Below are 24,428 nucleotides of genomic sequence, written 5' to 3' on the forward strand. Positions count from 1 at the left end.
TAGAAGGCCTTGTTGGTCTCTGGGGCACTGATGTGTACTGGCAGGATTAAGAAGGTAACCTGATTGGCTTGGCTCTTGCTCTGTCCTCGGCAGATGAACACAGCTGGTTCTGTGCTTGGCTTCTTTGCAGTACAGCAGTTTGAGCTGATGCTGATGTGTGTGTGTGTGTGTGTTCCATAGGTGACGTTCCCATACAAGCACAGAGTAATCTAATTGTTTGTTTTATTATATATAAAACAATTATTCACAGAATCTGATGTCCTCTTTGTGGTGTGTGCTTGCTCATGAGTAATTTTGTTAGTGGGGTGCAGCCTGCTATGCAGAATGAGCAACCGAGAAAAACAATGTCTGCTTACATATTGATGTAGCAACCAATTCTGCTTTTTCACCATGTATTGCAAGCACACAACAATGTGTTTTGATCTTAATTATAGTATTTCCATAGCATTGAAAAAAAGCTGTTTAATCCCACCAATATATATGCTTTTAGGAGCACTAGCATATGCAAATGGAACCATCTTTTAGATGAGGAGAAACTAATATTATTTATTTCCAAAGGGTTGATGGATGATGTTTGTTTGTTTGTTTTAAATACAGTTCTGAGGGAAGCAATGAGACTGAAACTTCTGCGCTTTCAGACTAGATCTTTCCACGCTTTAACAACGATACGCCGATGCCAAAGCTTTAATAAAACTGGATGTGCTCTATTAAAGCTGGATAATGAAGTTGACGGAACAGCTCACAGAACAGCAAAGTCTTGGAATCTGTATGCTCTGAAAACTGGTTCCCCTTCTTTGACAAGTCAGTGTGTGCAAGTCAAGAATTGGCAATGGCTCCAAGGAAATGTATCGGCTTTGGGAAACAATGTTTGTTATCAGAATGGGGACATTTTTTTTCTATCCTGGAAATGTGTTGGTACGACGATGATGGAAAACTACAAGTTTAATACAGAGCGCATTAAAAAGCTTGGGAACATGTCATCAAGATTTTACTCGGTTGTATCGGCTGGTAAAATTATTCCCAAACACAATAACCAGTTGGTTAAGAGGCCACCAAAGGCACCAAGGACCAAGCAGCCATCCAGAACTAACCAGCCACTACTGTCAGACATGGAGGTAAAGTATAGAATTTACAGTCTGTGTAACATTAAGGGACTTTCATTGATTGAATTGAGTTTTGGATTTGGTTTTAGGTTAACATTGTAATTAAAAAAACATGTTTGGTGAGCAGGATTTCATTATTTACTTGGTGTGGCCACAAAGATGTTGGAACTCTGTAAAGAGAAACAAGCTTGATAGAAACAAGTGTGTCTGGTATTTGGAGATTAAAATGGAGATTTACAATGTGTAAAAATTGGAGGGAAGATAAGTGGCTAGTAAAGTGGAAAGATGATACCCGTTAAAAATAACTTTAAACAGTGCTCTCAAATCACATTTAATATTGAAAAACAAAGTGTAGCCTTCAGAATAATTTAGTTTTCCCTTGTTAACCTTGCTTGTCCCATTCTACACACTTAGGGCTTCACTGAACCAGAAAACAGGATGAAAGTAAATACTATAAAGTTTATAATCAAATCAAGTTTGAGATGGGAAATGAAGGTGCAGATGTAGCCTGTGTTACTTGAAGAAGCTTATTCCATGTGCAGAAATAGCACCTTGATCTCCAGACTCCTAGGTCTACAGAGTAACTGCAGCAACAAATTGCTCTGGATAAAATGAGGTAGGATTAAATGCAACAGTGCATACATGTGGCTGTTTCTCCATAAGACAGTTTTTTCAAGCCTCAATAGTAGCCACGGCAAGCCTGAATCGTACTTGAATGTGAGATATCCAAGGAAAATCCTGATGTCAGAAGTGTTATTGTTCTCAAAAAAACTGAGTGCCAGGGTATTGTTAGTAAAATAGTTTTGTAGATGAGACTGAAACAAGTATTGTGCTTTCAGAATTAGTTTCCACATTAAAAAATATACCTATTACATGACTACTGAATGCAAGCACAGAAACTGAAGTTTAAATGCTTGCCTTCTTGTCATCTAAGATTCTGTTTAATATTTTTTTATTATGAGGAAGGGTATGCTTTAAAGACTCTATTATAGATAATTTAGTTCCCTACTTGTGTATTCCTGTTGCTTTGAAAACAGAAAGTGAAGAACATTAATCCTGAAACACCATGTATTGCTTCAAGCTTGTTATTCATGATATGACATTACATGCATAGGATGCTTCTTGTTGGTTGAATTGAACAGACAATTTTTTTATATTCTTGAGTCTTTTAAGTGGCAGCATAGAATGCAAACAGTTTCTTTGTTTGACATTTTCATGTGTATGTATGCAAGTAATATGCATGGCTATTTTTACTTTCTTCCATTGTGAAGAAATGGAGACAATCTTGCTTGATATACTGAAATAATAATATACTTTTTGAGGAAGTTTCCGCATGAAAAACCGCTGTGCCAGAAATCACAAAATCTCAAACCTAACAAAAACATTTGCTATTTTTTAATTAACCCCTATGTGGTTTGGGCAGATACATAGCTCCATTACAGGGGTACAGGTATGCTGTTACCTTGACTGCAGGCTGACTGTGTTTTGAAATAAGCTTTTTATTTTTTACCTGTTTGTATATTCCCTTAATAGATATACAGTCTAGAACAAATAAAGATATGGCTGATCTCTGCAAGATGACCAATAGAAGTAGAGCAAGTGGAGAATCCTTGAGGTTTTGTAGCGCTGTTTGTTTTCCCTAAATCCTGGTGTAATAAAAAAGCTGTTCGTGCCTTCCTGCACCCCTTTGGAAGTCACCAAGAGCCCTCTGGCAATGCAGTCCCTATTGTCAGGGCAGCTACCTATGGACAGGTGGCTGCATCTTGTCTCCTTCCTGGTCTGCCTCTTGGGACACCAGCTCTAATCTCACTCCTGAGGTTCTTTAATAGATGACCCCTCATGATCTCTGGTGTTTCCTGTCTGGGAGGTCCTGGTGGTTGACACCTTTCTTTTGTAGAACAGCCCAGTAATGGGATTCTTCCCATCCCTCCCTAGCACTGGTCTTCATGTGTTGTTTATAGGCAAAGTGCTGAGCAGCAGCAGTGATAAAGGGTCGTAAGACCAGTTTTTCAGGATAGATGGAGGAGTTACTTGAAAGCAGTTAAGTGCTTTAGTCAGTCTGTAGTAAGTGGGTAGTACCACTACTCGGTGCACTTCATGTCATACAGTCTGATGGCATGAGAAGCCTCTGAGCCAATTTTTAATGCTATAGCCATATAGTGTAGAAATAGCTTTAAAATCAAGTACAGGTGTAGTATTTACTATCCTTAAGACTAAGACTGATTCCTGTGGTGATAAGAGGATTTAGGTTTATCCTACAAATTTTCTTTCTTAAAATTTTTTGTATGATTAAAGTGAAAGGGGTAGGCTAAGGAGAATTGTGGTTCCATGAGCCTCTGTGGTTTTTGCGTGTATGATGATACAGAAAATGAGTTGTTGAGGTATTTAGGATGGCTACTCAGCTAGCTGTTGTGGTGCTGTGAATAGAATCTCAGTGAAGCTCCAGCTGTATGTAGTCAGAAAGCCGGACAGTAGTAAGTACCTGGAGTTTAATTCTAGCAGTATTACACATCATGTATTCTGTTATTTTGAAGTTTGCAGGTGGAAGTGACATAGCAAAAAGCATGGGATTAAGTTTGACCAGCCAGTCAACATGTCTATTTTAGGATTAGCTGAATCATTCATTGCACAGGCTTTTTGGCTATATCCACCAACTGTCATGGGAGCTTAGACATCTGGAGAGCCTGTGGACACACGTATTTTAGGTGTCTTAATCTCAGATTACACCCAATGCAAATGTTTCTAATCAGGCAGGATTTTATTGAAAAATTAAGTTAAACAGTGCATTGTAAAAAAACCAAACTAGTGTTTGGGTTTTTTTGGTATCCAAAAATGCTGTTTCAGGCATCTAGTCTTAGCAGCACGCTTCTGGTTTTGACTAAATTTTAAGTCTTTATGTTGAAAATTAATTTGCTGAAGTAAGACAAAGGCTGTCCTGTAGTGCCTCTGCTTTGAAATGAGCAAGAACATGTCATAAACTGTAGGAAGCATAAGGCAGGGTAGAGATTTTCAGTTTGTATGCTATCTAAAAGATAAATGTTCTCTCCCCTAGCCCTTGATAGAAGAATTTTATAGCAGAGTATGTGTATTTCTAATAACCAGAGCTTTCTGGAAGAATCTAGAATATATAATTTACATCGACAGTTGAGAGATTGAGAACGGATTTATACAGATGAAATTGCTGTACTGCAGCTTCTCAAAGGTACTGCAGCAAGGGAATCAAAACCACAATTCTTTTCCACCATTAATTCAGCCTTGTACCACAGTCCTGGAAATATTCCTACAAAATTGCTCACTGAATATTGTCATTACTTTTAAAGTTTATTATCTTACTGATCAGTGAATTAATATTATATGTAAGCAAAGCTTTGGAAACAATAACAGAATGTTAACATTAGAAAAGAAAAGAGAGTTTAAATGTGTGGCCGTGATTCTGGTGGTGGGCCCCCCAAGGAGCAGAATACCTTTTTAAGCCTTGCTATTTGATAGTGTATGAGTACTGCAAGACTGTCATTTGGATTTCCAGTTGAAGTTTCTTGTGTGTATAAATGCTTGCAGATGAGTACAGTTCTTTTGTTCATTTGTTGTTAGATACTCCTCCATTTGTATTAGTTACAAAAAGCTGGGAAGTGACTGATCCACAATGAGACAAACAGCTTTCTGGATGTCTTCCACTACATTGTACTGGAAAAGCATTATCATGGGACTTACATAGTATTGGAACAAAGAAATCCACTTAAAATGAGAATTAAAATTTATAAATCAGTTTATTGTGACCTGTTTCGTTAATCAAGAAAATCTTCACACAGATTACACTGATTTCTTTGCCATGCATGAGTCAGTATTCTTGCAAGTCAGTATCATTTTCCCAGTCATTTGTTTTAGTAGGGCATTTCAGTTATTTATGATTGTGGAATATTGAGACAAACTCTGGCTGTTGTTTATGGATTGGCTGTGGTGTCAGCTGAGACCAAGGTGTTAGCAAGATTCAGCTCGGGGGCGAGGGGAGACGCGATGACACGGCAGCACCATGACTGGCCCACCCATAAGGTCTGTGACTGTGCTGCAGTGGCTCATATTGTGGGGGTTACCTGGGCAGTGAACTTCGTGCTTGAAAGAGCATGATGTTTGCTGTTGGAGCAGGCTGGGATAGTTTAACTTAAATATCTTTGCAGTATAGATATTAAAACTTATATTTAGGGTGTCTTGTTTTTTATTTTGTTGGTCAGCTGAGTGCATAGGATGTATGTATTTATAGGATGAGGGAGCAGTAGCAAGTATAGCTCTACTGTTGCAGCATTTGGTTGGCATTCAGAGAAGAAGGGTTCACTTTGGGGCTCTATTGCAAGGTTTCTTGGTGGGACATAATCATATCACCTGGCTTGAGCACAGCCTGTGATTTTGCTTTCCCGCTTAACAGGGGGCAAGTAATCTTACGAGTGCTTGTACGCAGCAGGTGGACAGCATGGCAGTGATTCTGTAGAAAGGAGTGAATAAATGAAAAATGTCACTCATGATAAATTTGAGGCAAACAGTTGTCTTATGAACATGGTTGTTCAGACTTTTCCTAACTCACGTCTTTATTCCTTTGGCACAGAATCTGATGCAGTGCACAGCCTTTGCAACAGCAGATGAATATCATCTTGGTAATCTATGTCATGACCTGACTTCACATGGATATGTTGAAATAACAAGTTTGCCTAGAGGTAGATATTCAAAACATACTAAAAACAATGTTATACTTTGGGAAATGATATATGGGTGAGGTATATAATTTTTATAACTCTTGTATTCTTATTCTGATAATGCCCTGGAATATATCATACTGCCTATAAAATATTGCTTTGCTAAAAAGTTCCATTTGCTTAAAAAAAAATAACTAAGCCTTTCAGAATAGCAGTATAGCTAGCACTTGCTGTTACAGTATGGTATTTTTTCCAAAAATTACACTAAAATTATTGAAAAATTAGATGTATGCAGGAAAAAAATCTGATAAGAATGATTTCTATAGAAATTTGCTAACTGAAAAAATTCTGAAAGTTTTTATTTTAATTAGTCTTTCAGTAATGTAATGTCATAGTGCTTCAGTTATCAATGTTGTAATTTGAAGTCTTGTCTCTTTCCATATTCAACACTTCTATTAATGTAAATCACTGAGGGTTGGAGAGGAAAGTATGCAAGAGAGGATCTTGCTGACTAAGTGAAATGAAAAGGATAAACACATAAATGCTTAGTTCTAGTAAAAAGAATGGAGTTGTTGGGTTTTTTTTTTATTGGGCCAAAAATATCCTAGAAATTGTTGAGTGCTTCACTTAAGTAGGCTTCAGTAAAATAATTGGTTCTGTTTTCCATACTAAATATCTCTGAAAACTTGGGAAAGCAGGCCTCGGAAATAGCTGAAATATATACTGTAAGAGAAAAACAAGCTTTTTATAGCTGAAGGAACCTTATGCTGTGATTTTCATATGTTGGCAGTAGAATGCTTTTTTTTTTCTCCTTTTTTTCATGAATACATAATATGAACCTAAGAGAATTACAGTGTTTATGGGCATTTCAGTAGAGGTTAAACAGTAATTGAAGTGCAGTACTCCGTTGGATCTCTTTCTTGAATAGAAGTTGTACTAATGATTGCCTTGCTCAGAAAGATGAACATGGAAAGACAAGGTGCTGTAGAGTATAGGCTTCATGTTCTTTTGTTGTTCCATTATATTAAAAGGACAAGAAACCTGCTCCACCATATAGATTTGTAAAAATGTGTTGGGCCAGATGGGATGCATCCAAGAGTGCGGAAAGAACTGTCAGGGGTGCTCACCAAGCCACATCCCATAATTTATCAGCAGTCCTGGCTGACTGGAGAGGTACCAGCAGGTTGAAAAGCAGGCCAAGTAACCCACGTATGTAAGAAGGGCCAGACAGATGTTCTGTTAGTTTTACTTCGGTACAGGGAAGCTGATGGAGCAGATCACTGAGAACCATTATGTAGTACATGAAGGATAACCAGGCGATCAGGCCCAGGCAGCATGAGTTTATGAGGGGCTGATCCTGTTTCACTGGCCTGATCTCCTTCTATGACAGCGTGACTCGCTTAGTGGATGTTGTCTACCTTCAGTTTAGCAAGGCCTTTGACACAGTTTCTCAGAGAATTCTCCTAGAGAAGCTGGCTGCTCATGGCTTGGATGCACATATGTTTGCTGGATAAAAAACTGGTTGGATGGCCGGGTCCAAAGAGCTCTGATGAATGGAGTTAAATCCAGTTGGCGGCCGGTCACAAGTGGTGTTCCCCAGGGCTCAGTGCTGGGACTGCTCCTGTTTAACGTCTTTGTTGATGACTTGGATGAGGGGATAGAGTGCAGCCTGAGCAAGTTTACAGATGACACTAAGTTGGGTGGGAGTGTCGATCTGCTTGAGGGTAGGGAGGCTCTGCAGAAGGATCTGGACAGGCTTGATCAATGGGCCAAGGCTAATTGTATGGGTTTCAATAAGGCCAAATGTTGGGTCCTGCACTTTGGCCACAAAAACCCCAGCAGTACTGCAGGCTTGGGGAGGAGTGACTGGAGAGCTGCCCAGCACAGAGGGACTCTGGGGGTTTGACTGACTGAACATTAGTAAGCAGTGTGCCGGGGTAGCCAAGAATGCCAATGGTATCCTGGTCTGCATCAGGAATAGTGTGACCAGCAGGACCAGGGAGGTTATCCTGCCGCTCTACTTGTCCTTGTTGAGGCTGCACCTCGAGTACTGTGTGCAGTTTTGAGCACCACAGTATAGGAAAATCATTGAGGTGCTGGAGAGGGTGCAGAGAAGGGGCAACTAGGCTAATTAGGGGTCTGGAGAACAGATCTTTAGAGGAGAGGCTGAGGGAGCTGGGGCTTTCCTGTAGGCCTGTTCAGGTACTGGAAGGTCACTATAATGTCTCCCTCGAGCCTTCTCTTCTCCAGGCTGAACAACCCCAACTCTCTCAGTCTGTCTTCATATAAGACGTGCTCCAGCCCTCTGATCATCTTTGTAGCCCTCCTCTGGACTTACTTCAACAGCTCCATGCCCTTCCTGTGTTAGGGGCTCCACGGCTGGACAAAGTACTCCAGGTGGGGTCTGACAAGAGTGGAGCAGAGGGGAGAATCTCTTCTTTTGACCTGCTGGTCATGTTTCTTTTGATGCACCCCAGGACACAGTTGGCTTTCTGGGCTTTATGCACATATTGGTGGCTCATGTTGAGATGTTGAGCTTCTCATCAACCACCACCCCCAAGTACTTCTCCTCAGGACTGTTTTCAATCCATTCTTCACCAGTCTGTACTTGGGATTGCCCTGACCCATGTGCTAGACCTTGTGCTTGGCCTTGTTGAACTTCATGCGATGTGCACAGGCCCACCTGTTAAGCCTGTCAAGGTCCCTTTGGATGGCCTCCCTTCATTCCAATGTGTCAACTACCCAGCTTGGTGTTGTCAGCAAACTTGCTGAGGATGCACTCATTCCCACTCATTTCTTCATGGTGTGTTTTTGACTCTTAATAATAGATACTCTGTTTATCAAAAGGATGGAGGAACTTATGATGAAAGGATGTATCATGCCAGCAGATCTGATGTTTTGTGGTGGTTGTATTGTGCATGTAGCAATTGTTGGTTAACAACTAAACATTGAATCTTGGAAAATTGAAAAATAATAGCACATAGAAATCTAAATTAGCAATTACTGTGTAGATTTATTGCTTTGTAGTGTTGTTACTAAGCATTATTGTTGTTTTCAAACTTCTTAAAACCATTTTAGGGTCAGATCCTCTATCCCTGCTTACAACAAACCAAATTCTTCAATAGTGTGTGTTTTGGCTGGAGTGGTTAAATAAAGATAAGGATGATATTTGAAAAGGCAAATGAGAAGATCCAGACCAATGTTTCTTCCAAGGTGAACTCAAAACTTCACACCCAAAACTTGCTGTAGTGATTGATCGAATCACGTATTTCTGAACTGGATTAGCAAGTGAAAGAAAAGCCTTGACAGCATTGATACAGACCAGCTGTGTGGCTGCAGATCAGGTATTAGCAGAAGTGTCTCCAATACTTAAGACATTTCTCTCTGCTGCCTTAGTTTACCTGGCCTCTATGGCTTGAGCAGTAAAGCAGAAAGTGGAATTTATGCACAGGCTGAATTTGATGCCTTGTTGCCTGATTTGTTACCTTTTTGCAAAGAACTTGAACTTTTTAAGGCTTTGGTGTTAGGCCCTGCACATTCTCTTTGTAGAGGAAGGGGGTTTTGCTGGTCTAGTTTCCATTAGTTCTGCAACAAAATTAGTCATGCTGGGAAATAACCTTTTTCTTCTCTTTCTTTAGCAAGTCAAAACTTTCTAAAACCTTATCTACATCAGTGAGTAGTGTAGCAGACCTGTAGAGAAAAAAAACAAAACCCTGTTTTGAGAACCCAACATCCACATACTGTAAGTTTGGAGTATTCTACTTACAGTAGCTCTTGTGTGGTCCTTGGTAACAAATGCCCACTAGCAGCTTGGAGTTCCATAGGTGCCTTTTTGAAGCTCCTGTTTCAGTTTAATGAAAACAAAATGGAAACAAAAAATGAAAACAAGCAGAAAAAAAAAAAACCCAAACCCACAAAAAAACCCAACAACCCAGTTTGTGTAGTTAGGCTCTGTTCCGCAATGTACGGAAGTGTGGTAAATGAGGATGTCTGGAAGATTTATTTCCAAAGCATGCTTCTGATCGAAGGACAATGCAGATGTACCCTCTTCTGTCTTGGGGATGTGATCTTTCAAGTTTCTGACTGTCAAAGCAAAGTCAGCAAAATTTAAGTGCAGCTAAGTCCCTTGATGTATAGAAAATCATCTGGGCAAGCAGATTTGAATGGTAATTTCTCTGCAACTGTGGGTGAACTTCTATAGTTCCTTCACGTTGCCTGTCCACTTCTGTATTCTGTTTCTGGTTATTTGCTATGACCTGCTTCAGTTTTCCCTTAAGTCTTTTGTCCTTCAAAGCTGTTAGTTTTCATTAACTAAATATTCCAGTAAAGTTCAGCATAGTGGCTGAGTCTGACTGGAGTGTGACGCTTTAGAGACAGAATATAGCTGGCTATTGTAGTTGTTTCCTTGGAAGCATTTCCATCAGAAAAATACAATATAGAACTGACTGATATGTCAGCATGTAATTGTTACATGCTTATAGCTATTACGTTTGGAAGTTTGAATAATTCTTCATTTTTTCCTTCTTTTCAAACTAGATGCTGCGAATGTTCTGGTGATGGGTACTGAGAAAGCTGCAAAAGAAGATGATCCTGGCATGATTTTTTTCTTCCGGTAAGTTATATATCTTGCTTAAAACATAATTTTATTAATAACAATGGTGTGAAAGAAGTAGTGCAGTGTGCTAGATCATTGCATTATATTACCTCATGAAGCTCAAAGAATAATTGTCCAATATTATTTTTTTTAATCAGAATTATTTAAATAGTTAAAAATAACTTACCTTCTTTATTTTTATTTAAACATAGTTTAAAAGCAAATATTACACAGTTTTTGTGAAGGTAGTATGAGGTTTCTTGATTCACAATTACAAACATTGCCACTGTACAATTTGAATACTGGATTGAAGTACATTTAAAACAGTATAATTACATCTCAGTTTTTCCTTGAATTCACAGGGAGGGGGCTGTTGTGTTCTGGAATGTGGAAGAGAAAAGTGTAAGTAAAGCAAAACCATTTGTTAAAATGTCATGAATGGATGTTTTGTCAGTCCCACAAAGTCCAACATGCCTGGGCTTTGTTTGAGAGCTCAGATCTCTCCATGAAAGAAAAGGACGATTACTCTCTTAATGAGTGCAGGTGTTGCCTGCTGCTTCTCTTGAGCGTGGGTTGCGGATATATCACCTTTGAAACTTGACTTTGTGAACAAAGTGAGCAAATATACCTGTAACGTGCAAAGTGAATAACATTTTCTACTTAAGGCAAAAAAAATCTGGAACATTAATCTAGTGAGATTGACAAAAAGAAAATACTTGCAACTCTACATCCTAAAGAAGTAGATCAGAAAAATCAAACCTCAGATGGTTGTTAGAAAGGCACTAATGTAACAGAAAATGGGTTAGAGAAAAGGGTCACTTTAGAGCCATTTAAGTCAAAATGATTTGAAACTTACTTTGGATAACTTTGAAAGAGACAAAATTTGTAACCAACTTATTAATACTTTGTGTTCCTACCAGTTAGCGATTTTCCTAAATCTTCCTAAAAGAAGTTTTTTATTGATTGGTATAATTGTTATAATAGGTTGATACTGAAATGATACACCCTTTTGATAATTGGGTTCTCTTTGCTGACCGAGAGGGCTATACCACAGGTATATCTATTTTTAGAAGTGCAGTTGTAATTACTTTTAAAAAATTAAATATTTTGGATTTTATTACTGTGTTTAATAAACCTGGATTCTAGATACAAATAGAAAAAGTATTGATCTTATCTATGGGCAGAGTACGTGAAATTAAATGGTATATTAGATAGATGATACTGAGATGCACAGCTCACTGGAGGATTCTCATTAAGGTAAATGAAAATACAGAGCAGTTTTTTCCAGAAGTGAACAATTTCTGGATTCAAGTTGGCTTTTTCTGTTTCAGAAATGTTCCTTATCTCCTGTCTGTTTTGGGGGGTTTCAGTATATCAGTTGGCTTACAAAAAGATACTAGACCTTGCCTGTATCACTATAAAGATGCTGTGGCTGTAACTATGCTACTGATTAACACATATAACTAGCAGAAGTAGAAGACTAGCAGACTGACTCCTGTTGGTGTTTGAGTTGGGCACCTCTACCCACTGGAGTACTCTGAAAAATCTCGTTTTGTTGTACATGCTCAAGTACCTTTGAAAATGTCATACATTTGTCTTGTGAGTACTAGAACCTTTAGTTGGTCCCTTACTGTCTTTAGCTACAGAAGAAGAAAACTGCCTCTTTCTGCTTATTGAAGTTATAGTCAAAGTTTTAACTTCCAAGCAACTTGCTTAAATAGAGGAGATGTTTTTATGTATGTTTTAATGAACTGAAACAAAAAATCCCAAAACAAACAAAAAAACCCAACAAAAACTTCTCTGTAGGACAGAAACTGAAAGTAATTCAGTAAAACAGAGGACAGAGAATCACTGTGAATTGACAAAATTGCTTTTTAGAAGTACTCCAGAATTCCTTTTAGAAGAAAAGCTTTTTTAAACTAATGGACACAGAAGAAGTAGTAACTACAAACAGAACATTAATAGAAATCTAAAATGTAAAATACCCTTTTGAAATACCTGAGTACAGAGCTTGTGCAACAGCTTCCCCACCAAAAATATCAAGGGCAAAAAGCAAAACTAGCTTCGAAGTGGAGTTTCATCTGTTCGTTTTTCTTTCAAAGGAAATTGTGTAACACGATTGCCTGTGATTGCAAGAGTTTGCATTTAGTGAATCCAGCATGTGTTTTATTAAATGGACTGTGTCACAGGAGGTCCCTTCTTTAAAATTAGACAAGGCCTAGAAGAAACATCAGTCAGTGGTAGCCTTTGTGTTACTCTGAATAAATAAATCTTAAAAAAGCTGCCACTGAAATGCAGTTTCTCATTATCTAGAGCAATGGAAGAACTTTGGAAGTACGCAATTACAAGCCATATGAACTCCACAGGATCAGTTACGGTCTGTAAAGTTTTGTTAAATCTTGCTCTATACTGGCCCTGGGAAGCCCAAGCTGGTTGTATTTCTGGAAGGGACAGTTAGTCTATTAACAGCATAATTACTACTGTATTAGAAATTACTTCACAAAGTCACCTAGAGTACATTTGGATACAAATGAACATCCGCTTGAAGTCTGTCATGCCACATTATGGATTGGCTATTAACTCTGGCATTGGTTTAGTGGGGTTTGCATTGCTGAACAGTCCCTGGACACAGCATACTTGGTTAGCCTAACAACAAATGCTTCCTTGCTTAAAAAAAAATAAATAATTTTTCATACCCTTTTTTTACGACCATACTTGGACTATATGGCAGGTACTAGTCAATCTAATATTAAATTAAGGATTATGGAACAAGCAGTTGCAGCTGTAGGGTTGGGGTTTTTTTAGTGAAAAATGTTATGTCTTAACATAGTATCACCAAAATTTTTGAAAGCAATGAAGAAGGCACGCACTGCTAAGAAAATCTCTCTTGCAGATAATCCAACAGATTGTTTTTTTAGAGTACTTAATATGAAAAATGTGCTTCACGAACAGTTTACTCGCATACAGTTTTGCACTACAAGATTAACAATTATCTGTTACTTTGAAGAGATTGGTTTAGGTATGACTTAGTAAAGGATTCACCTGTGAAAAGAATTTAGGCATCAAAAGTATATTGTGGGTTGGTTTTATTTGTTATTGTTGTTACTGTTATGATTAGCTGTTGTGTAGCTAAAAGCCTGTTAAAAGGTGGGTGCTTTTTTTAGTTCAGAATTTATTCCAATTGCAGAATGACTTTCATGTGGGGAGCCTTGTAGCACATAGAAAGGAACAAGTATAAATAAAAGAAGAAAGTTTTGTAAGAGAAAAGGACTTTTTCTTTCTGCATCAGGTTTTAGTGTGCTTGAGAATAAAATGACAATGAGATTACTTCTGCAAGTAAAACTGCACATCTGATTGTTTACAGGGTTGAATGTGGGCATCTTGAAAGCATTTTTACAGATTTCTATAGTGGTAAAGGATTTATTTTTTATATATGTATAGCCTAGCCTCTGGTAGCTGAAATAAAGCTATTGACTTTAGCATCAAACTAGTAATTTTGGCAGAAACAGCCACCTGATGCACTTATCTTAAAAATCTTTTCCCACATGCAGTCATCTGCCAAGTTCTTGCACAGCTCATTGTTAATAGTATTGAATATGTCCACATTGTCTTTACTGCTGCTGTGGTTAATCTTCACCCTGCTTTATCTATGCAGACACTAAATGACATTTTATCTTCACAGATTTCTTGCAGTTGTTCATAGTCAGAAATTCATCCACTGTGTTAATAATCACTTCATTACTTAGCATATCTCTTAGTGTCTGTTTAAATAAATTCATTGTGAAAGTTGCATTCATCAACCTACTAGATCCTAGATCTTTGTAGAGTGGTAGTATATTGCATGGTAACTCTTTATGTGTGTGCAATTATCTTTTTCTTAGATGAAGAATATCATGCATGTGCTAGAACAGCATGAAATCCAGCCATATGAAGTTGCACTAGTCCATTGGGAGAATGAAGAGATTAACTATAGAATAGGAGAGTAAGTATCTTCAAGCACTCTTGATTTAAAAGCTAATAGACACCTAAAACAAATCCAAGCAAAAGCAGGTAGTAAAGATATGCTTTTCCTTACTCTTTGTGAAACAAGTAAGATAAGGAAAGGAGAAGGTGGTAAATCTAAATTGACAAATCTTGCTGAAATTGTAAGTAATAGCTTTTGTGACTTGGTTATGCACTAGATTTTAAAATTCTGAAGCTCCATGCCCACAAAACTGACATGTCTTCAGCAGTCCCAGACACTGTGTATCTCATGGAAATAAATATGCATTATTGATGCAGTCTGATTTTTAAGAGGATTTTCTGCATAAGCTTTCCTTAGTGCTCTCTAGGTTCATATACAAAGATGTAATTTTGCACATACTACACTTCTTAGGAAAGTTATAGCTTGAATACTGGGGAACAATAAACCTGGCAAGTTACGTTGCCTTGTTAAATGGCACCTTTGAATCATAAGAAGCAAATTATCTCTACAGAAATATTTCTCAATATAAATTATTATTAAAATTATCTGTAATTTTCCAACAGCACCAAAACACAACTCCTAGAGTTCTACAGTAACACTGGGAGCTGAGCCCATGAGGTTGAGCTTATTTAAGGCAAACTGATAAGAGGACATGGGGTTTTTTTCCTGGCCATTTGAAGACTGCATGTACTATCCAGTTGTATAGTTTGTGATTCCTGACATACTCCATTGTGTTCATGAAAGTGTCTTAGTGAGATTGACCTGATACACTTGAATGACTTTCATGCCCCCTTTTCTTTGCTGCTGGCCCCTGAGCAACAGAGGTTTCAGGGGAAGTAACATCATAGGAGGGAGGGAGTGATTTTGGTAAAAGTGACAGAAGCAAAACAGAAATGGATAGACAATATAGAAGATGGAAAGCAGGAGAGAGGCCAGCATCCTGCTTACTCTGAGCTATTTGTGTGTATATAGTAATGCTGTAGTTACCATCATAACTTGCTGCAGTTTGATTTTAACCTAGAAAATTTGATAATTAATATTATTCTTAGACTGAGGAACTAATTTTCAGTTACTTGGTTATTATCAGGTTGAACGTGAGTAAAAGGCAAGGATGGGGATCCATATAGATATGGCATTTGTTATATAAACAACCAACCTTGCTTACATTGTTGATTGTTCTTTAAATGTTCCTTTGCTGGTGGTTCAGACAATGAAGATGCTTCAATCCTGTTTTAACAGAGGTCAGTCAAAGCTTCATAAAGGAGAAATCTTGTTAAATTCTGAACTGGATAGTGATGAAGTTGTTCTGCAGAAATTTGCATTTTCAAATGCCCTTTGTCTTTCTGGTAAGTTACTGTTGTTTGTAGTAACAGCTTGTGCTATACATTGTGTGAAATATCACACAGTGGCAGGTTGGAGGAGACTTGGTGACTGTCTTAGGCAAACTGTGCCAAGACTGATTGTGTTTCAGTGGAAGGATTTGTTTTCAAAGCTTTTACCTTGTTTTCTGTAAACTGAAATTATCTCATTCAATGTAAATCACCTTAAAGATGCATAAAACACATTAAGAAACATACTTTGCAAAAGGTACAACTTATACCGAGCATCCTGTTTCCCACCCTTGAGAACTATACTAGGATAGCCATGGTTGTAGAGCCCAATATTAGGAATTGTCAGGAATCTGTGGTAATTTCTCCTTACATTATTTCCTCTAACAGAAAAAGCTGTATTCCAGTGAAGGAAGTCATGTAGAACAGTGATTCCAGCTGGAGAGGTGCGCACCAGAGTCAGATATAATGTTTTTCATGCTTATTAGCCATAGCACTGCATGCTATAGGCAGTACTTCTGTCGGGAGGCAGTGGGAGGCACTGGGAAGAAGTCAGGCTCAGCAGTGGTGCTGCTGCTTGAGGAAATATCTGCTGCTTCAGGTGTCAGGTGAGGTAGGAAGTGGGAATGTAAGTGAGCAGCAATAAGGCCATATTCAGGAAGACCTTTAAAGGAAATCTGGTCTGCTATAATGGCCAATTACAGGATTCTTGTAGAATTTGGGGAAGCACATCTTTAAACAGAAGGGACATCAAGAAACAGAACATGTTTTTTAAGTGATGCACCATTTGATCAAGGAGTACACCATTGCTAAATGGTTCTTGACTGTTGAAGAATAAGCTATTGAGAAAAGAGGGCCTTTAATTCTCTATAGTTTTTCTATTCTTCCACTGCATGGAAGAGTGGTGACATATATAATGGAGAAAGAGATTTATTCTGAGGAGATAATCGGTATCAATTTGTGTTAGTATGAGATATGAACATCATAATGGAAAACAGCTTAAAAACCAAATAAAAGTGCAAGTCTAGTTCAAGTAATATTTGTGACAGCAGAAACCAACCTCTGTCAAATAATGGGTGATAGCTAAAATGCCTCTTAGCTTTTTTACAGAGGATAAATCAAGTGTCATTTAAGTCACTGACTTGGATTAGGCCTCTGTATTCAAAAGATAAGTGTGAAAAATGCTTGGCATTAGATTTACTTGCAGTGTCCTCACTACATGAAACTATCACTTAACTACCACTGAAGAGTTAATTTTGGTTATTAAATATTACCCTGATTTATTTTTCTGAGTGAATGAGGTTAATTTTTGATCTGTTATTACTTGATTCTTGTCTGGAAATCTGCAGACTAAAGAATAGGCCCAAATAATGCCATCTTCCTGTAGAAACAGGAAACCATGCTCAAACCGAAGCATAGTAGATTTTGTTGCCATTGCCTGTGCTGAACAGCTTCCATAGAAGAGGTATTACATGTTCAGTGAACACAAATCACCTAAAAACAAAATGGGAGATTGCTTAAGTTTTAATTTAGCTTGAACAAGTACAGGTGGTGTACCTATACAAACTGATTCTCCATGGCTTGACCGTGCTGCATCAAGTACTGGAAAAATGGAGCATTAGGGTTCTGCAGGACACAACAAATGCAGTGGAGACCCTTGAGGGGGGCACCACATTAAGCCAGCCTGATTCCAGCTTGGCTTATTATCTCCAGGCTCCTTGGAGTGTAGTTTGCAACAGCTTTGTACACATGGCAGAGCACTTTTGAGCACACACAACTTTTGAGCTGAAGCAAAAGCTCTCCAGGATCTGAACTGCTGATTAGGAGAACAGAGTTGTGCTCAAGGTGGTTCTGCAGGCATAGCTGTGTCAGTACGCAGCCCAGATTTATCCATAGATGTATAAATGTTGATTGTATAATCTTAACAGTAACTTGCTGAAAATATTGCTTGTATGTATTAATATGTCTTGAAGCAGCATGTTGGCAGATTTAAAGTTACAATTACTTGGAAACATACAAGCTTCATACAGTGTTCTGCTCTTTTGCCTCTGTGTTGCAGTTAAACTGGCTATTTGGGAATCATTACTGGATAACTTTGTGGAATCTATCCAGTCAATTCCTGAGGTGAGGTCTTGTTTCTTTTCTTCTGTGCTTTGCTAAAGATCAGTCTAGATGCTGCTGAGGATATGGAAAAAGCAATTGAATGCTTAATGCATTTGATGGTAAAGCCATCAACACAGAGAAGCTCAGAGCTCCTGGAAAGTGGTGGGACAAGAAGTTACCAGTCTTTAAAGGGTTGGAAGTGGGCTTCTCCATTGGAATAGTGTTTCCCATGTTGTGCCACTGTCACTTGCCACTGTTGAATGTGTAACAAGACAAACAGCATTTAAAAACCTGGCCAAACACAGTGTGTGGCAGCTTGGGCTGAAAGCAGTGTGCTTTAACTTGAATATAATAAGAGCTTGAGTGAATTACTTAAATCAGTTTCTCATGAGGCTTTAAGTACGAAGTCCCTATGATGCTGCATATAGAAGTGAGATTTATAGGGTTCAAAAGGGAGTTTTTTATTATTTTTTTTTATAAAGGAACTAAATAGTAATACATTGTTTGTTGTAAGGAGAAAGTCTGTACAAAGGCTAAGTAACAGCAAGGTTAAAGAACACTGTTGTGACTTAAAAATAACAATAGTAGGAAGAAAAAACAAATTATCTCTTGTTCAGGAAATCATAGAAAATGTTCCAATATTTTGTACTGGTACTGATGGCATACTCTTAATTTATTGAAAAACCTAGAAGAACAGTTGCATGATACTCCTGCAAAGCTAGGTAAGTATGGCACCAAGTAAACAAAACTCATATGTTAGTGTGATATGCATTCAGACTTTAACTTGGTTACATACTTCAAGCTGTAGAACTCCAGACTTCTTAACTTCGATTATGTGCTACATGATCAAGCAGTGAAAAACTTTTTACTTTGCAGATACTAAAGTCAGGAAGGAAGGTGAAACTCTCTCATGCGGATGTAATGCAGAAAATTGGAGAACTCTTTGCATTAAGGTAATTTTTTTTTTTGTTACACCCAAGACATTGTATTACACATTGTATTAACTTAAAAATTAATGTATGCATGATAAAAAGACCAGAATACGCACTAAAGACAGCAGAGGGGACTGGGGGAAATCTGTGTGTGCTGTTATGTTAGGGGACTCCCTGGCTCCCCATCTCACCACTGGCATCTCAACTATAGATAGGCATTAAATAATATATTGCAAATAGCCAAATTTTGCACAGTTTTTCCTCTTGGGGTCCACGCATGCATGTCTCATAACCAGTAGATAATAGAAGTATGCAAAGGATACCAGGAGTAAGCACAGGGGGAGGTAGAACTGGTAACTATGACCTGGAGTTAGTAAAACTTTCCCATGAATTATGTTCTTCCTTGACTTACTGAGAAACCACTGCTACATTGTAAGAATTTAATGGTATTTGTTTCTTTCTGAAGTGAAATTTGGCCATTCACACAGAGCATTACAAACTATTACAAAAAAACCCCTGAAAATCAGTGAAGAAAGAGGTAAATTTAGAAAGTGTTTCCTATTTTAAACACTGGATTTTATATCCCTACATGAAGGACTGTTCAGTAATGAACAGTGATGTTCTAAGTATCTAAGTTGAGGGTGGGAGATACTTAGGAGTTCTGAGGTAGAAACAAGCTGTTAAGCAGTTCCCCAGTGACTTTTAAATTCACATACTTCTTCAGTGAGCTGCTTGCACAGCCAGGGACTTCTCTGCAGATATCAAAACTTAAGGTGACAAGCTGAGGAGGCAATGCTCAAAGCAGTTACAGTACAGTATTCTCTGAAAAGTTTCAAGAGGTTTAACCCATTTTAAACAAATCACTGCAATTGTATTTTTATTATGAAAGGAGATTCCATATTTTACCTGAAATTACAGGAATGTTTTCCTGTTCCCTTTAACTGCTATGTAAATACTTTCTCCTATATTCACTAAAAGGAAGTTTGAACTACTGTAGTACCCATTCTTTTTAGACACCGTATAAATTTGAGTTCAGACCTGCTAATAACACCTGACTTCTACTGGGATAGAGAAAAACTGGAAGAGCTTTATGACAAGACTTGCCAGTTTCTCAACATTAATCGCAGAGTTAAGGTAGGTGTCTTACCATTAGGAGAATTTCCCACCCTCAGATCCACTGTCTTCGGCTCAGCAGGGTTACAGACTGCTCCATGAATGTCTAGTTTAATTGTAGAAACTGAATAAAGAATAATAGGGTCCTATACACAATCCCCTTTCCCATGTGTTCGTAACCCTCTCACATCTTTTACCCAGTTTAGTTTAACAACTCTGCCTCACATGAATGGATTGTACATTTCCTGAGCCACTAAGTTAGGCCTTAAGTAGTTATCAGAGGAGAGTTAATTCTTGTTCTGAAATGTGTGCAAGAAAACAAGTTAAAATTAGACATGAAGCAGTCTTCTTACTGGCATGATCATTCAGGTTAGTTCACTGAAGGGCAACAAAATTATTGCTGAACAAGAATAAGAAGCATGAAAACTACTTCTGGTGGTACAGCAACCTCAAATATTTTTGAGGCATTCCAATAAGCTGCATCTTCTTTTGCGTATGTCCATTTCCATGAGTAGATTATTCCACAGAAGCAGTTAACACCTGCAGCTGCCTACCTAAATTTCTGTTTTGTGAATTAAAATAATACATTCACTGATACTGAAACTTCTGTTGCTTGTGCATGTTGCCTTACAGGACTTTCTATTCTTTTGCAGAAAAGTGTTAACACCTTCCTGAGCCCTTCTGTGGATTGTGTTCCTTCATTTAGTGATCTCATTCCACTTATGGAATCCAGATTTGCCATACATTTTGAATCTCTTACAGGTGGTGAATGAAAAGCTTCAGCACTGCATGGATCTGACAGACCTAATGCGAAATCATCTGAATGAAAAACATGCTCTACGCCTGGAGTGGATGATAGTAATACTCATCACCATAGAGGTTGGTGGGCTTTTTCCACTATCACACTGAAAATGTAATAAAAAAAATGCAATTTATATACTTCATAATCTAACAATCAGTATTTTATTAATGTACTGTACGAGTGGATTAGTTTTTAGTTCTTTGCAAGTGTTTTGAACTGCAGCTATGGTTATTTTTCAGATTATCTTGTCTACAGTGTAAGTTGCTTTATGGATTATTAAATCAACTAAAAATTCCTATCAATGTGTTTGCTATTCCACAGGTCCTGTTTGAACTTGCAAGGGTAGTCTTCTAATGACCGAATAAACTCAGGAAGATAAAAACTGATGAAACCATGATGTGGCTTAGAAAATTCCTGTTTATTGTATGCTTCTGGAAAATAGTGGAATTGTGTCTCTTGATAAGTATGTACAACTTCTACTCAAATAAAAAAAAATAATAAATTAGTCTGTGAAGAGTGTTCCTAAATGCAGTACTAATGATGTTAAAGAATTCTTAATCTGTGGACAAATAGCCTATTTTTTTTTCCCATCTGAGCATAAACAATGTAACAACAACAATGTAATTCCCATTCATCTCAGACGTAATGTATCAGTATTTCAGTTACATTGATAAAATATATATCGGCAGGCCAACTGCAGATGGTTTTTAATGAAGTCATCTGAGTATTCCTAGATGCTCTTTAAAAGCATTAAGTGTCTAGGCTTGATAATCTCGAGAGTTTGTTTAGGGACTGTATTTAAGAGTTACAAAGTCCACCTCAAAAACAGAGAAGCATAGTTAGTTTTGAAACCTTCCATCAGTTCCTATTCACACCTAAAATCATAGCCATAAAATCACACTCTGCCTGGCAAGCCCCCCAAGCCCATTTACTCTGAGTGGCTGTTCACAGTTTCTCAGCTTCAGTTAAGCTTTAACTGTAGATTAAAACTTGGTATCCCTCTTTTTCACAATGTAGCCAGTGGCAGCTGCATCAGAGTACAGTTAGTGGTTAGAATAAAATACTATCGTAAAAAGTGAGAATATTCTCACTACATTACACATAAAGAACCAAGACTGAGCTGGAAAGTTGTCAGGAACCTAATTTGAGCTTTCACAGCACGATACACTTCCAGGGCAGAGCCCTCCTGTGACCAAACAGCACTTGGGGAAACTCCCTGCCTGCAGTCTCTGATTCTGCTTGAACCTGCTGATTTCCTGTGCAAGTGTATGCATGGCCTGGCCAGGAGGAGGTTTTGCAGTACAGGCAAGTTAAAAGTCCAGTTCCACAAGCAACACAAAACTGCCTCAGCTGTGAGAACACACCCATCTTCCATCTGCCTCTTCCACCACACGCCTTCATAGCGTAACCACAGTGCACAGTTTCAGTCTCCACCAAAATGGGCCTATTCTAACCAGTATGGGTCACCCATGGTGGGGCAGGGTGGGTGGGGGTTGGATACAATAGCAATAAATACAGAATATACAAGGGAAACCAGAGAAGAATTGTGGTATATCCAGAACTCTAAAATGGTAACTTCGTGAATAAAATCAAGTCTGAATGACAAAATTGTGTTCAAATGGAATTTAAAGGGATTCCAACTGTGCAGACTGCTTCCATCCATGCTTTTTTTTCCATCAGATGATGGAAAGGACAACTTACAGATCATTTTATTTGGCAGATCTGCTAGGAAGTTGTCATAAGGCTAGCCATTTGTAAAACTGCAAAGGATGTAGAATCAGGACCTCCAATCCTATTTTTGTGGGGACTCAGGCCACAGTCAGTCTCCATTCTCAGCTGTGTTGCTCAGCACATCAGCCCTGCCAGCTGGATGAGCAATTGTACACATGCAACACCTCCACCTCTGCAAGAATAACTTCGGTTCAGTCCAGACAGCACTATCAACTTTTGTGATAATGACAACATTCTCACCAATTTCAAGCACCTGCCTGAAACAAAAACACAAGAACAGTACAACATGTAAGAAAGAGTTTCTCCTTCCCCATCCTACCTTAGTCCTAGGAACAGAACAAACTTCAGCTCAAAGTTTAGTAAGCGGTAGAAAAAGCTAGATACTTTGTGCTCACCTAAATTTTGTCACCTATATTTACTGATAGTTAAGTAACACAGTTGCCTTGTAAAAGTTATGTACCAGACATTAACACAAGACACAGATGATGCCTTTGGTAGTGATAATGGTTGTGGTGAACCTTATAGGCCCTTACATGTAGATCAGTTTTGAAACTGCAGAAGGCAGTGGTGCACTGAGGTTGTTGGCATACTTTTCTTTCATTCACCCTAGACCATCAAAATACTGTCCAAAGAAAGCCTACAGGCTGCAAGCTACTGATCTGTGATGCACCACCTTCCTTCACCAGATGGCATCTAACATCTGCCAAGAATCTCATTATCCTTGCCTACAGACTGGTTCATGACACTAGCATGACAACCACCAAAAAGAAACACAGAGTCTGAGGTAGCCAGATGCAGTGAGTGATACACATAGAATTTAAAAACCAAAACCACTGCCCAAAACGCTTGTTCTCTTGGAGGAGGGGTGTGTGTGCAGTGAAGAAAACTTAACCATCTGTCTTAACTATCTAGGAGGTAGAAATAGCGTTTATATTATCTCCAGTTGAGAAAAGGAGTTTTAAGAGATTGCAATTTATTACAATCAGCAGGAAAACAAAAGACTTGTTAGCCTTGAAAAATTATATGTCCATAGCTCTACACTATGAGGTTGCCTGTTTCTCCCAATCCCCCAAGTGCTTGCCACTGACACACTTCTTGACATCACATGTGCACTTTGTACTACAACCTGGGTGGCCCAATCTCAGAAAACTAAGCAATTCCAATAGCTTGGGAGCCTTCACATTTTTTGACAGAGTAAGATTTGAAGAGACTTGGTCATGCTGTGGAAACAGAACAAAAAAATCCCCTCTGCTCACACATGTAGCATGACAACCACCCCTATTTCTGATTATTTAAACAAACTATTAGACAAACTTAAAAGAGGAACAAGCATTTTTTTCCTTCACTCTGTTTTGAGCTACTGAAGGCATCACAACAATGGCTAGCCTCACCATTTCTCCCTGTTAGTGCTCAAGTCATTCGCCTGTCTTTGTTCGTCTTCAAGCTCCAGCCATTCAAGAAATATATTTTCCAAACTGGTGAAACATGACTACTAAACTATAGCAGCCACCAATTTCTACTGCTCTCAGAATACTTTTGAACATTTTCCTAACTAAGCTCGAGTCAATGCTGACTTAACTATTCATTCAAAACTGTTTATTAAGTATCTCATGGGCTTAAAGTTGCTATTTAAATATTACATAGTAATGTAAACATAGTATCAATGCTATTTCAGTTCAGCTTCCTTCTTTACAGAACACCTCAGCTGCGTGGGCTTTAAAAGTGCACTGGGTACAGTTGCAGTTTGACTCCTCTTTTCTAAGGAAAACAAAATATAAAAGTACCTGTATTACTGTAACTTTATGGTCATGCTCCACCAAAAATGTCACTCCGGCCAAGAATGCAGTCACATTTGACTTTTTCCAGTTAAAAGCAGGTAGGGCCCGTGAAACAGGCTAATCTTGGACTAAGGCAACACCAGAAAGTAGAGCTAATCTACACTGCAGAATCTGTGTCAGTTTGGTTACACCAGCAACTCCTTATGGAGATGACTAACAAGAAAAACTCTACATACAGTTAAACCATAGGTGATAAATACTGTACTAACAAAATGAATTTTTATTATTTATTATT

At 38.2% G+C, this 24,428-nt stretch overlaps 1 protein-coding gene across 1 annotated transcript; it reads left to right on the forward strand.

Annotated features, from left to right (window-relative positions):
* The first annotated feature begins 611 nt into the window (after positions 1-611).
* RMND1 (required for meiotic nuclear division 1 homolog (S. cerevisiae)) lies at positions 612-21,120 on the forward strand. The gene is made up of 11 exons (XM_009999964.1): positions 612-1,115; positions 5,701-5,809; positions 10,325-10,400; positions 10,745-10,784; positions 14,264-14,364; positions 15,586-15,692; positions 17,734-17,798; positions 18,654-18,730; positions 19,723-19,843; positions 20,585-20,701; positions 20,946-21,120. Exons 1-11 carry the CDS (start codon positions 612-614, stop codon positions 20,976-20,978), a joined length of 1,350 nt encoding a protein of 449 aa, XP_009998266.1. The 3' UTR covers positions 20,979-21,120.
* Positions 21,121-24,428: the final 3,308 nt, after the last annotated feature.

Source organism: Chaetura pelagica, unplaced genomic scaffold, assembly GCF_000747805.2.
Source record: "Chaetura pelagica isolate M959 unplaced genomic scaffold, ChaPel_1.0 scaffold135, whole genome shotgun sequence".
Lineage (NCBI taxonomy): Eukaryota > Metazoa > Chordata > Aves > Apodiformes > Apodidae > Chaetura > Chaetura pelagica.